At 34.6% G+C, this 13,921-nt stretch overlaps 1 protein-coding gene and 1 long non-coding RNA gene across 6 annotated transcripts in view; one reads left to right on the forward strand and one right to left on the reverse strand.

Moving 5' to 3' along the window:
* Window positions 1-13,921, forward strand: part of NAB1 (NGFI-A binding protein 1) — a 54,686-nt gene that overhangs the window by 1,661 nt on the left and 39,104 nt on the right. For 2 of the 4 annotated variants that reach the window (XM_077154485.1, XM_077154482.1), the window contains exon 2: window positions 8,373-9,210. In XM_077154485.1, the coding sequence (XP_077010600.1) occupies window positions 8,392-9,210 (819 nt within the window). In that variant the 5' untranslated portion in view covers window positions 8,373-8,391. Of the gene's footprint in view, window positions 1-534; window positions 3,371-8,372; window positions 9,211-13,921 lie in introns of those variants that run through there. The other 2 variants (XM_077154484.1, XM_077154483.1) reach the window with 2 other exon arrangements.
* LOC143677890 (uncharacterized) overlaps window positions 3,246-13,921 on the reverse strand; it is an 84,462-nt gene continuing 73,786 nt past the window's right edge. Inside the window, exon 5 of one of the 2 annotated variants that reach the window (XR_013172971.1) lies at window positions 3,246-4,064. This is a non-coding gene — a long non-coding RNA (uncharacterized LOC143677890). The remainder of the gene's footprint in view (window positions 4,065-13,921) is intronic. The other variant, XR_013172970.1, reaches the window with a different exon arrangement.

The raw sequence follows: 13,921 nt of genomic DNA on the forward strand, positions 1-13,921 counted from the left end.
TTTTGCTTTTAGATATTGACATGCAGATAAGAATTCTGCTAAGATTTTGTAAATGGCTGGCAAGATCAGCCTCCTTTATCCTGTTTGGATATCGGATGCTGGGAAATTGGGTTTTAAAAGAAGATAATTTCAGGGAACCTTTGGACAATTTTTTGGCTTAATTTTATTGTTTTTACCATCTTGCACTTAAGTTAATAGTTCTTGTTAAATTCTATCCTGGTATCAGAGAAATTTCATTTCCCTGGTTCAGATGATCTGTTATATGTGAATACATTAGTAATAATAATAATCAAAGCATTGAGGCATTGTGGATTTTTATTTTATTTCATTCTGTCAATTGTGGGTGTAATTCAAATAACAGAAATTCTTAGGAATCATATCTGATACAAGGAAATTAAGTAAGCTTTTAGACCAATATTTTGATATACTCTAAGAAATAATCTCCAGTCTTATCTCAAAATATTGATAAAATTGAATGATATCACCTAAATTAATTTAAAATTTTCCTTTTTTTTTTTTGTCTGTTGCCTTATAGGAAAGCTGAAAGCTTTTCATTGTCCTTAATGTTAAAACATTAGATGTTTTCTATAAGTCTCACTTTATGAACATTTTGGTTTCATTCTCTTTGGTATTAAAGCAGTGAATATTTTCTTTTAGTCTTACTATATGAACATACTGGTTTATTAGAGAGTTACCGGCTTTACACTCTCTCCTTTGAAAGAAGAAATTACATATGTGTACAAAGGGTGGAGAGACCATTAAAGAATTTGTTGCATGAACTTTAAATGTTTAAATGGATGGAAATAGAAGTATGTCACATTTTTGCATTTATTAACCTAGACTTGGTCCTACGACATAGGCCTCATCTACCATTATAAGCCTATCCATATGCATTATTGGAAATGAAGGATCTGTAAAAATTTACCTTTAAATGTAAAGCTGTATTCTGGACAACACAGAACTGTGATATATTATGTTATTTCATGGTAGTGACCATGTTTAGTATATTTTGAACAGTTTTATATCCTACTAATGTGTGTATAATCAACCTGTCTATGCATATTTAATTGTGGAGTTTATGGAATTTATTACAGAATAAATGGTATCCACTAAAGCATAATATAAGGTTACTAGCCTCTGCTTTCAATGTATATATTTTTTAGCTGAAGATATTAAACAGTTTTATTTTCCTGGGCTTTTTTTTTCCTTCCCCTTTGAGAATTTTTGATAAATTAAAAGGGATAGAATTCACCAAAAGGTACAGAAGTTTTTCTTTAGATGTTTGATGAAAATACAGGAAAACAGTATGTTTTGCTTTCAATGTATTTTTAATCTTTCCTGCTTCTTTCGTTCTTTTGAGTAGTAAAGCAAAGAATAGTAGTTATTATGTTAAATGCAAATTTCTTTCTGATCTGACATTCAATAATATATATAAAAGTAGAATATATTCTCTTAAATTTAATAATGGAATAAGTGGGAAATGTCAGAAGTCCCATAGCTAAAACGTACCATTAAGAGTTCAAATAATTTGTTGTATCTCAATGCATTGTATTGGAGTAGGGGTGCAATTAACTTGTATGTTATCTTAATAATTTTTAAGGGAAATTTTTGAAAAAAAAATTTATATCCATTGCATACATACTAAGTGCTCAGGGGGCACTTAATGTTTGTTGAATGACTTTTGACTATTAGTTGATTGAAGAATTTCCGGCCATATTATATAAAATGCTAGTATTTACCTATTGATATTATAATTAAGGTAATACATATTTATTGCTTAATAGCAAAACATATATGCTTATTTTTTCTAATTTTAATAAATGAATTTGAACTTATGCTTTATTTTATGAAAATTTTAAGGGATTTCTAAGAAATTTTTCCAGCTTTAATTTGGAAAAGACTCAATAGTGAAAAGAAACATTTTAGTTTCCGAAATTACCATTAATTCAATGAATGTATATGTTGACATCATAGCTGTGATGATAAATAAGATCTAAAAGTGTCTTGACGTAAGATATCTCATGAACACTTACATTAAATGTGTAGATAAACCATTTGGAACTTGAAACACATACGCAGCAGTTAGTACTTAGGCCAACCGTTGCATGATGTTAGTGAACGACGTTATCATTTCAGCTTGATCTCTGAGTTCTGGGACTCAGAAAAAAGGGAGATTAATTTCCTAGGTTTACGGAAAACCCTAAGTCAAATTCCATCTTTTCATAACCCTTTGATTCTAACCTATAGTGTACCCATTGTACCCTTCTCCCCAGATCCTTTATCCTCTACTCTCCAAAATTTGGCAATACTTCAGGGGCTTTAAATATAGTCTCTACCCCAAAATTTCCTATTTCCTTTCTCCTCATTTCCCATCTTTGTCTTTCATCCCCTTACTGTAAAGCAATCTCATCTAGATGTTAAGAGGAAAACAATCTTGGTGGAACCAGTTCACTCTAATCTACAAATGACTCATGGGCTCTTAACCCTCCCCCTTTTCCACATTTTTTATAGAGGTAAGAGGTTGCTGTTAATGCAGATAACCTTTTTTTTTTTTAATGCAGGTAATCTTAAAGTAAAAATTTCATGCTTTGTTGGGGGAAGACATAGTTTTGTGTGTAAGTCAGGACCTTACTGGAATTTTGGCCCTTGAGTTCTCCCCTCTTTGGATTGCCATAGACTTCATAAAAGTATATATACACACGCTATATATGAGCTATAGTTTTTATTACTATTATTTATTTTTTAAAAAGATGATTACTACAGCATGGTAGGAAGAAGACTCAGAAGAGTAGTGGTTGTGAGCCCATTTGAATGTAATGATCATTTATAAGAGGTACTAGTTATTTGGGTATCACATACTGCCTTTTAATGTATAAAAACAGAGGAAGAAATATCTAGGGTATCTCATTACTTAACTTGAACCATAAAATGATGGTGTTGGGGCTGGACTAACACGTGATGTACATTATAACACTAACCACATGTACTTCCTGTATTTGGGAGAAAGTCCTTTAACATCTAGGAAAGATAGCCATCATGTGAAGGGAGTTCATGATGTAGCCTTCTAAGAATGAAGAAATTTTTAGGGATGAGCGGACAAAGTGTTGTAGGTAAAGCAGTCAACTATGTTGTTTATTAGATTGATAATTCACGAGGATACCAGTTTATCATAGAGTATGTCCCTTGAAATAAGACAAGAGGTTGCTGATCAGATTCTGACTCAAACATTAGGTTTTATTCAACAGGCAATCTTTATAGAGATGCTGTTCTACATAAAACACTTTGCTGGGAATAGTGGGGTATAAAGGATGAATGAGACCTAATTCTCAAGGAGCTTACAACCTCACAATAACCCGTTCTGCAGAGCCAGGTAAATCTAATTTTCTCTGTTCTTGTGGCGCATATATAACAGTTTGCATAGCACTTAACGCAATTGTTTGCTTGTCTGCCAACTCTGTCTTGACTGATTCTTCATGAAGAGCTGTCTTTCCTCTGTATTCCCAGAACTGGCTCAGTGCTTGGCACATTCGAATAAGTGAATGAAAAAATGAGAAAGAAAAGAAAAAAAATGGGAGTATAAACAAAGTTTAGGGGTTCAGAGAAGGGAGAGGACACCTATAGCCGCGGGATTTGATGAAGCATTCCAGGTTGAATGCTTACACAGGGGCAGGAATCCAGGATTCACATTTGAGATTGTTTGGCAGGAACATAGAGGCATGTTAGGGAACAATGAGATAGGAGTCATCAGCATATAGGCTGGGATGCCTCTAGGAATAGTTTGGATTTCTTTGTGCAATAGGGAAAGTTGTGCAGGTGGCTGAAGAGCCATACTTGTGCTTTAGGAAGATAAAGTTCGCATTGTAGTATGAGATGTATTGAAGGTGAGAGGCTGTTTGCAAAGATGGTACAGTGCAAGAGGCAGTAAAAACTAAAATTAGGTGCTTTTGAGGCAGAGAATGGATGTTGTGGCCTAAAGACATGTAGATTTGAGGAAGGAAGAGGAGAAAGCAAAGACAGAAGTGCCACTTTTATTAATCCAGGAAACTGGAACAGTAGTGATGCAACTAAAAGAAATAGAATTGGGAAGAGTAAGTAGATTGGGGAATCTGGTAAAAGGGAGGAAAATTAGATAACATAATTGCTTTTGAGCATATCAGATTTGAGATCCTGGCAATCCCCAGGCAGCCATTAAAATCCTGAATTATAATTCAGGAGAATTCAGAAAACGATCTGGGCTGATGGTTCTTAAACTTTTCAGGTATAAAGATCAATATTTAACCATTAAATAAATCTTTGCAAATACTGAAATGATAATTTTATTTGTTGATAGAGAATACCTATAGTGACAAAACTATGAACTCAAGCTATATTTTTTAAATGTTTGTCTTTTATTAAATCATAGAAGCATTTATTTACATTTGAGAAGTAGAGGTGTGAGAGGCATCTTTTTCACTAAGTAGCCAATACTTTGGTGTGCATTGAATTTGAGAATAAATTTGCAGTAACTCTATGACCCCTGGTTTATGACCCACTGGTCCAAGAGGTCATCTGTCTGTAGGTGAAAACTGAAGCCTGGGAGTGGATGAGATAATCAAGGGAGAATATGGAAAGAAAAGAGATCTAACATAAAACTTGGGAGAGTTTTGGAATTATAGTATAGGAAAGAAAGGGAAAACAAAATAATACAGAGTAACTAAAGTCAGGTGAAGGGCATTTCAAGAAGGAGGGCTATCATACTGTAGAGAGGTTAATGAGAGAGGCAGTTAATAAATTAGTAGGTACTGGAGTTTTGATAAAGTGGTGGGGCCAGAAGGGAGGCCTTTCACAGTGAGTTGAAGCAGTTTTGAAGGAATGGATCTTTTTTTCTAGTCACTGTTAAAGGCCTCTGTTCAACCCGAAGTCGTCACACTGGTTTGAACAATATTTCCCATAGTCATTTTAAGTGTTTTGTTGGGGTACAAGGATGAAGCAGGAGTTGTAACAGTCAAGTTTTCTGGACCAAACTAACTTCTTATTTCACTCAGCATAATTTTAATCTGGCAAATGACTGCCCCATAGGAGCCAAAGTGAGATTCTTTAAAGTCTCTCAGAAAAAAATCATTACCGTTTAAGATAGACTAAGAGATAACATACAAAAGTGGTCTAAAACTAACCCGGTGTTTAATTATTCTTCTTCTCTAGTACAAGGTTGTGTTTCTTAAAATTGACATGTTTCTTAAGGTTGAGAAACATTTAAGCTGGTGTATGTGGAGGTTTGCTGTACACCAGAACAAGACCTGTGCTTTAGCTTTTGAGTGTAATAAAAGGAATAGTTGTTTCTCCTTAAAATGGAATTCACAAAAAGGTCAGACTCAGCCTGATTGTTCAAGGATTTCTTGAAAAGACCAGATAATACTAGTTTTTAGCTGAATAGATTTATACTATGAGCTACTTGCATATAATATTGGTTAATATCTTTTTTATTTTTCCTTTAAATTGGAGAGATCAGATAGAAGGTTTCTCTCGACTCATTTGACCTTCATGTTGAAGCTTGAATGGATACAGGGTTTATGAAAACAGAAAATCTCATCTCATAAAAGTTTTCTTTTAAATTAAATCAAGTTAAGTTATGAGGTGGTGGGTGTTTAAATTATCACAGCAGCCTTTTTTAAGAAACTGAAACATTCTCCTAATGTTAAAGCTTAGGGAGAAAACTCCTTCCCCAGCAGTAAGGATGGGTCTTTAGAAAGCCTCCTGGGACTCTGAATACTTTACGTATAGATCTGTCATCTGTCATCTTGGCTTTGGAGATGTATACTTGGTCCTATCAGTCCTAATGGAGATATCCATAATTTCTTTCTGGTACATAAGTTCTCCTTAGAAAGTAGGGAGTTTCCTTTCTTTCTGGGTTAAGATGAGAAAGATAAAACTTAAAATTACTATTTTCTGAAATCATTGCCTTATTTCAGAAGAATAAGACCTGTTCTTTAGTTCTCCTTTTTTAGTTTCTCCAAAACATATATATGTGGTTTTTTACCTTATTGCTCATAAAAAGACTCAAAAAAATATTTTTCTAGATTTCTTCATGTAATCTTTCCTCTATTCCATAATTTGGTGAGTACATATGAGTTAATTGTTGTCCACATAAATCTTGCAAGGTGACAGTCCTTACAATCCTCCTATAAAGAAGATTGTGTGAGTGTATGTTTATATGTACAGAAATATTTATATGTGATAATATAGTTTTTCTTATATTATTGAGTTGAAGGTCTTGGAATATTTGCATTAAGTATATTATGGGAAAGTTAGTTTCCTTTCTTCTACCTCAGACACTTTGTAGAAATCCTTCTATTTGGTATAGTATAGTTTAATGTGAATTTTAACTAGGGCCTATAATGCCCAAGAGCTATGGTTTTTGTTTTGGTTAGTGGCCTAAGTGGATGATAGACTCTCCTTAGAGTGGGAGTACAAGCTGATCCTCCTATAGGTGATTTAGAAGATTCAAGAATGTTTTATCCAGACGATTGAACATGTGTGCAGAACGTGGATGATCACGGAACATGTATGATTTTGTGGTACCAGGAGAATATACTAAATGGAGATCTTCTAATGTACAGTAGTATGCCAAATTTGCCAAAATTTTGGGACTTTCCTAAGATGCAACTCAGGTATGTGGATGTGATGCTTATTTTCCAAAGCACCCCAGGTGATTTTTCCAGATGTTAGCAGAAGCTAGTGGGCCCAGTTCAGTCTTTTTTTGTGTTTTTTGGGAAGTCATCAGGTCACGAGCTATTGCTTATACTTTGTGAAATAAATAGTTACAGAACTTGAGGAGGTTCCTACTTGACCTGAGCAGATTGTGAATGCCCAGTAGATTGCTGAAAATACGGCTTCCTAGGAGTCAGTCATTAGAGTGGTAGGAAGCATTCTCCTTCATTGGGGTGACTGACTAGAATTTCGTATAGCAGTCTGGTCGAAAGGAAGAGTCCCAGCTTTGGTGGCCTCCTCTCAGGGTTGTTCCTATTATTCCTTGGCTCGCATTTATCTCCTATTTAATTATTTCTCTGTACTATTCTGAGTCTTGAGTAGGGTTTCCATTTTCTTCTGATGTATGTAATTGTTTAGTCTTCTGTCATTGTTCCCATAGAGGACTATAGGGTACTCCTAATCCTAGGGGTGCATTCATTACAGCAAATTTATTTGTTTTTCTTGAGTGGAAGTACTTGGCCAAATCCTCTTGGTATGTGTGAACAGCTTTGAAATGCTGCAAAGAGGTCAGAAAATAATTTGCTGGATCTTGTTCTATCTCTTTCTTTAAAGGCCACTCAGTCTTTCTTGGACTCTTAATAGGGTGCTTTTTCCTTGTCTGTCTTAACCTCTCAGCTGCTTGTTAGCTGGACTTACCCACCTTCCTGATTTCATCCTTCATCTCCAGCCTGGATACATATTTAGACTTCAGTCAGTTATTTTGCATGGAAGGCATTTCTACTTAAGCAATTTACCATGTGCTATGTTGAAATGCCACGCATTAGAAAGGGAATCCCATCATTGGGGTTTTTCTCTATCCCCAAACACCTACCCGAATTCTACTCTCAAGGTATGTAAGCCCACAGTCATCTATCTTTAACTTTTTAACTCTCCCCAACCTTTATAAAATGTCAATAAATGATAACCATTTCCTTTCCTTCCTCACTTAAACCTAAGTAATCACTAAATCTAGTCACTTATTTGTTTGCAATTTTGCTTCCTCTTTTTACTCCTTTCCTAAATATACCACCTTCTGTCTTCTCACTTCACATTCGTGCTGAAATCTGTCTTCCTCTACCTGCCAGACTAATCTTGCTAATTTTTCGTTATTTGTAAAATGGAAATAACCACACCTATCTCATAGGCCTGTTGTGAGGATTAGACATAATGTAAAGCATTTATCATATTGTCTGACACAAAATAAGTATCCAACCAGTGGTAGCATCATATACTTCTTACCTCTTTCTAAATTTGGATTATCTTTCTTGCTATTTTTGTATCCACACCATGGAAGCAGCAAAGTGTATAGCCAAACGGAGGGAATATAGAGCCCTCTGGGGCCTTGCTGGGTAAGGAGTAAGACTTCTGGTTACTAGTTGTAAGACCTCAAGCAAGTCACTTGTATTCTTTGAGCCTTTATAGTCTCCTCTTTAGAATGGGAACAATTATACTGTCCTTTAGCATTCTTAGAAGTATAAAACATGAGATAGAGTATATAGATAATATGCTTCGTTAACAGTCAGTTATGTAAATGCTCCTGGTTTTTGTTCTTCCTATACTGCGTTCTTTAATCCTTTGATGTCTAGCTTATTTGGTTTAAGAAGTTTGGACAAGTGTGATTAGTGTTTCTTCTCCTCTTTTTGCAGGTTAAACACATCCACAGTAATGGCCACAGCCTTACCCAGGACGCTTGGGGAGCTACAGTTATATAGAATATTACAAAAAGCCAATCTGCTTTCTTATTTTGATGCTTTCATTCAACAAGGTGGTGACGATGTCCAACAACTCTGTGAAGCTGGAGAAGAGGAATTTTTGGAAATCATGGCACTTGTGGGCATGGCTAGCAAGCCCCTTCATGTCAGAAGGCTACAGAAGGCTTTGAGAGACTGGGTTACAAACCCAGGCCTTTTCAATCAGCCTCTGACTTCCCTTCCTGTCAGTAGCATACCCATCTATAAATTACCAGAGGGCTCACCAACATGGCTGGGAATATCCTGTAGTAGTTATGAAAGGAATAGCAGTGCCCGGGAACCTCATTTAAAAATCCCAAAATGTGCTGCCACTACCTGTGTGCAGAGCTTGGGACAGGGAAAATCGGATATGGTGGGAAGCTTAGCACTGCAGAGTGTGGGTGAGTCCAGACTCTGGCAGGGCCACCATGCCACTGAGAGTGAGCACAGCCTTTCCCCAGCAGACCTTGGCTCCCCAGCCTCCCCCAAGGAAAGCAGTGAGGTGCTGGATGCTGCCGCTGCACTCTCTGTGGCTGAGTGTGTGGACCGAATGGCACCCACGCTGCCGAAAAGTGACTTGAATGAAGTGAAAGAGCTGCTAAAAAACAATAAGAAGTTGGCCAAAATGATTGGCCACATCTTTGAAATGAGTGATGATGATCCTCACAAAGAAGAGGAAATTCGAAAATATAGTGCAATATATGGCAGATTTGACTCAAAGAGAAAGGATGGGAAACATCTTACACTTCATGAGGTAAAAACACCTTTTTCTTCCTCTGTATCTAGGTGGAATGTTGCTGTTCCTTAGAGATAAAAGTTTGTTAATGTTTGCAGCAAAGGAGATATACTCCTTAAAAGCAGTATTAAAAACATTTGGGTGTTAACAAAATATAATTCTTTCATGAAAATAGGCCATGTTTATTGTGTTCAGGGTATTTTTGTGTTGAACTCAAATGTCTGAACCCTGGCACCACAGTATAGGGTGACTTTTACAAAAATGTGAGAATGTAAACAGTGAAAGCACAGCATCTTTTCATTGGTAAGGCAGTTTTTTTTTTAATTAAGCAACAAAATAGAATTTTAAATACAACACAATTCATTTAAAAATGTTTTGTAGAAATAACTAGAATTTAAAGCAGTTTTCAGCTAGCACAGAAAACAATTGTATTTGATAAAATGTTGGAAAAGTTACTATGGCTTTGAGCATTGTTTTGGTTTTATTTATGGCATTAAAAATTCTTGTTTGATCTTTGTAGCACTCTACCCAGAAACATTCCGCAGTGTATGTATGTGTATGCGTGTGTGTGTGTTAGTTTTTTCATATTCCGTTTCTCCTCTTATTCGACTGGCCAACACATTATCTTTCAAGATTCCGGTAAAGCACAAGCTTAAGCCCTTCCTGAAATCTTATAGGGTTTCTCTCCGATTGACGTTTCCTTTCCATTTTTACCCCTATATATACTACTGTCATAGTACCTTCGACACTTTTTTGTACTTTTTGCATACCAGTTTCTCCCTTGCAGTATACTCTGAGGTTTCTTCAAGGCAGATTTAATGTCTCATACATCTTTATATCCCCAGTCTATTCTACCTAATAAATGTACTTTCAAAAGTTAAAAAGAACACTTTATGTCTAATTTTATAGTCATTTATTCTTTAGAAGGAAGAAATAAATCTTCCCTGAAAAAAATATTAAGATCGATTGTATTATTTCATTTTCAAACATCAGCTCTTTTCCCCTTTCACTTGTACTTTAGCACAAAAAAGGGAATATGCTCATTGTAAAATATTCACTCGTTACCAAAGGATATGAAATAACTTAATCTGTAAACTTTCAGATACTTTTAAAGGATCTTTCAGATACAGTATAGGATCATATTTTGTATACTGTTCTCCAAATAACCTTTATTTTAAATTATTTAACAGTAAACACAATGCAGTGTGCTGTTTTATATTTTTTCAGGTCAGTACACAAATGAGTTGCATTGTATTTCATGGTATGGATGTGCCACTGTTTATCTTAATCATTCACTTTTTCATATTCATTTAGATTGTTTCCAATTTTTTTGTATTAGATACTGTGTGAACATTATTATATACACCTTTAAAGACGTATGTATGTGTTCTATAGAATTGATTTCAGCATATAAAATTGTGGGATTAAAGAATATGTAAGTTTACCACATCTCTCTGGTGACTTGATTTTTGATAAGGGTATCAGCTCTATTCAATGGTGAAAGGACAATCTCTTTAACAAGCAGTGCTGGAAAACTGGACATCCATGTGCAAAAGAATAAAAGTGGACCCCCTACCTCACCCCATTTACAAAAATTAACTCAAAATGAATTAATGACCTAAATATAAGAACTAAAGCTGTAAAACTTTTAGAAGAAAACATAAGGGAGTATCTTCAGGACCTTGCATTAAGCAAATAAACTTTTAGACATTACATCAAGAAAATAGGTAAATGCGACTTCATCAAAATTAAAAACTTTTATGCATCAAAGGACGTTATCGAGAAAGTGAGAAGACAACCTATAGAATGAGAGATGATATTTGGAAACTATATGTCTGGTAAGGGTTTAATATCCAGAATATATAGATAACTCTACTACTAACAACCCAATTTAAAAATAGGCAAAGGACTTGAATAGACCTTTCTCCAAAGAAGATATACAAACTTGAAAAGATGCTCAGTATCATTAGCCATTAGAGAAATGCAAATCAAAATCACAGTGAGATACTACCTCACATCCACTAGAGTGGCTATTATGGAAATAAAACACAATAACAAAAGCTGACAAGGATGTGGAGAAATAGGAACCTTTGTATATTATTAATGGAACTTTAAAATTGTACAACTGCTGTGATTCCTCAAAAAGTTAAGCATAGAATAACCATATGACTTGGCAATACCCCACTTCTAGGTATAGATTCAAAAGAATTGAAAGCAGGGATTCAAACAGCTTTGTTCACAATAGTGTTATTCATAATAGCCAGAAGGTAGAAGCAACCCAAGTGTCTATGGACAGATGAATGGATAAACAAAGTGTGGTATATATTGGAATATTACTTAGCTGTAAAAAGGAATGACGTTCTGATAACATGCTACAACATGGATAAATCTTGAAGATCATATAATTGAATGAAATAGCATTTCTCAACACACTTGTTAATATTGGATTTTGTCATTCTTTTTCATCTTTGCCAGTCTAAGAAAAGTTTCATTGTTTTTATTTTTTCATTTTTTGCATGGGCAGGCACAGGGAATCGAATCGGAGTCTCCAGCATGGCAGGCAAGAATACTGCCTGCTGAGCCACCGTGGCCCTCCTGTTTCATTGCTTTTAAATGTACTTTCCTTAGTGAGGATGAATAACTTCTCTGACGTTTAAAAGACATCCAGTTTTTCTAGCTGTCACTAACTAGGTCTAGTAGGCTAGCCAGAAGGTTAGATGCCCCTCCCCTTCAAAACCAGCAGCTCAGATGAAAGAGACCCTGTTCCCAGTTTCCCTTTTCTTATATCTCCATTATATAAGCACTTCCTTCCCCATATTTATGGGTTAGGTTGTTTCCCCCTAAAGAGATGTTGAAGTCTATCCTCTAGTACCTATGAGTCTGACCTTATTTGGAAATAGGATCTTTGTAGATATAATCAAACTAAGACAAGGTCATACTGGAATGAGAGCATGGCCATGCAAACAACCTTGATTTCAGGCTTTTGCCTACAGAACTGTGGCAGAATTAATTTCTTTGAATCTAAAAACTAATAATAATAAAGACATCCAGTTAGTTCGTATCTTTTGTTTTAATGTTGGAATTATGTTATTTTTTAAAAATTGACTAGATAAGACTTTTTAAATTTTAAGAATATTAGCCCTTTGTTTTGTGTTGTGAACATTTTCTGAGATCATTTGTCCTTTGACTTAGCAGAGGGTGTTTTGCCATGTAGAAGTTTTAATTTTATGTAATCATCTGTATTGATCTTGTCCTATATGATTTCACTGTTCTTATTCTCTGTTCCTTTACCAATATAGTTATTTTAAATATTATACCTTTGTAATATGTTTTGATATCTGTGTAGCCAAGAACCCCTTTCTTAGTCCTATTTAGCAGTTTTTCTGAGTTTTTAGCTAATCTGATACATTTATCCTTCCAAATGAAATTTTAAATGCATTTGTCAAGTTCTCCCAAAATATCTGTTGGTATTTTCATTGGAAATGCCTTACCTAAAAATGTAGGTTAATTTGGAGAAAACTGGCATATTTATAGTAATGAGATTTCCCATATAGAAAATTGGTATATGCATTTATTTATATGTCTTTTTAGATTCCTCAGTGTTTTATAGGTCTTTTCACATAGGTTTTACACATGTTTTATTAGGTCATATACTGTGTATTATGTGGGTTTGTATGTATAAAATATATCATATGCTATTTATACAAAATGTACAAATATATGGCTATAAAAGATGGGCTTGTAAATGAGATTTTGTTCCCCATTCTTTTTCAATAGCTATTACTGGAAGATTTTTGTATATTAAACTTGTTTTCAGCAATTTCATCTGATATTTTTAAATAGATGATATTGGGTGTGAACGGAGGCTGGAGTTTAAGATCAGAGAGTTGGTTAGCGAATGTCTGTTTTGGGCCTGTTATGTGCTATTGTTGTTACATGATAACTGTCTCACATAATCCTGGAAAGAGATCTAGTAAAACATTGTTAGTATTAAAATTCACGTGCACTATTACCTATAAAACAGTTAAAGGAATCCACTTAAAAAGTTGTTATGGCTGATATTAATAGAAAATATAGGCAATGTGCTGTCAATTTTAGTTTCATGCTTTAATATAGTTTTCATATCATTTTTAAAACATAGAAGATGCAACGTAAAGTGAGTTAAAAGACCTGTTTTTTTCATCAAAGTAAAAGTGTTTTAAAGAGGTTACTTTAGTAAACTCAACTTTTTTTTTTTTTTTTTTAGTACTACCATACTAAAAAAAAAAAAAGTCCGAAAAGAATAATTTCACGCTTGGTTTTTGCTGAGGGGCCCTTTGCGTCTTTAGATAAATAGGCATAGATAGTATTGAATGAGACCTTTGGGATTTCCCAAAATAAGGGAACATTCAAAATAAATGTTGATGGACTAAGATGTGAGAGTGGGGGTCTTTGAAAAAACGTGGCTTGTATATTTGAAACTTAACTTAGACCACTGGTTACTTGTAACTCAAGTCTATGTGAATCTAGTCCAAAGCTATAGTTTAGGATGGAAATTTATGATCAGGAAATTTTCTTCAAACTAGTAACCATCTAAGAGCTTGGAGGAAATTAAAAGAAAGAAAATATTATTAAGGGTAGCTTTTTTCACTTTACTATTTAAAAATCAAAAAAAGATTTTGGATTTTCCTAAATTCATAAGGTTAACGAATGTTACTTGCCTGTCCTCAGTTTCCAAACAAGGAAATAC

This window comes from Tamandua tetradactyla, chromosome 3 (genome assembly GCF_023851605.1).
Source record: "Tamandua tetradactyla isolate mTamTet1 chromosome 3, mTamTet1.pri, whole genome shotgun sequence".
NCBI lineage: Eukaryota > Metazoa > Chordata > Mammalia > Pilosa > Myrmecophagidae > Tamandua > Tamandua tetradactyla.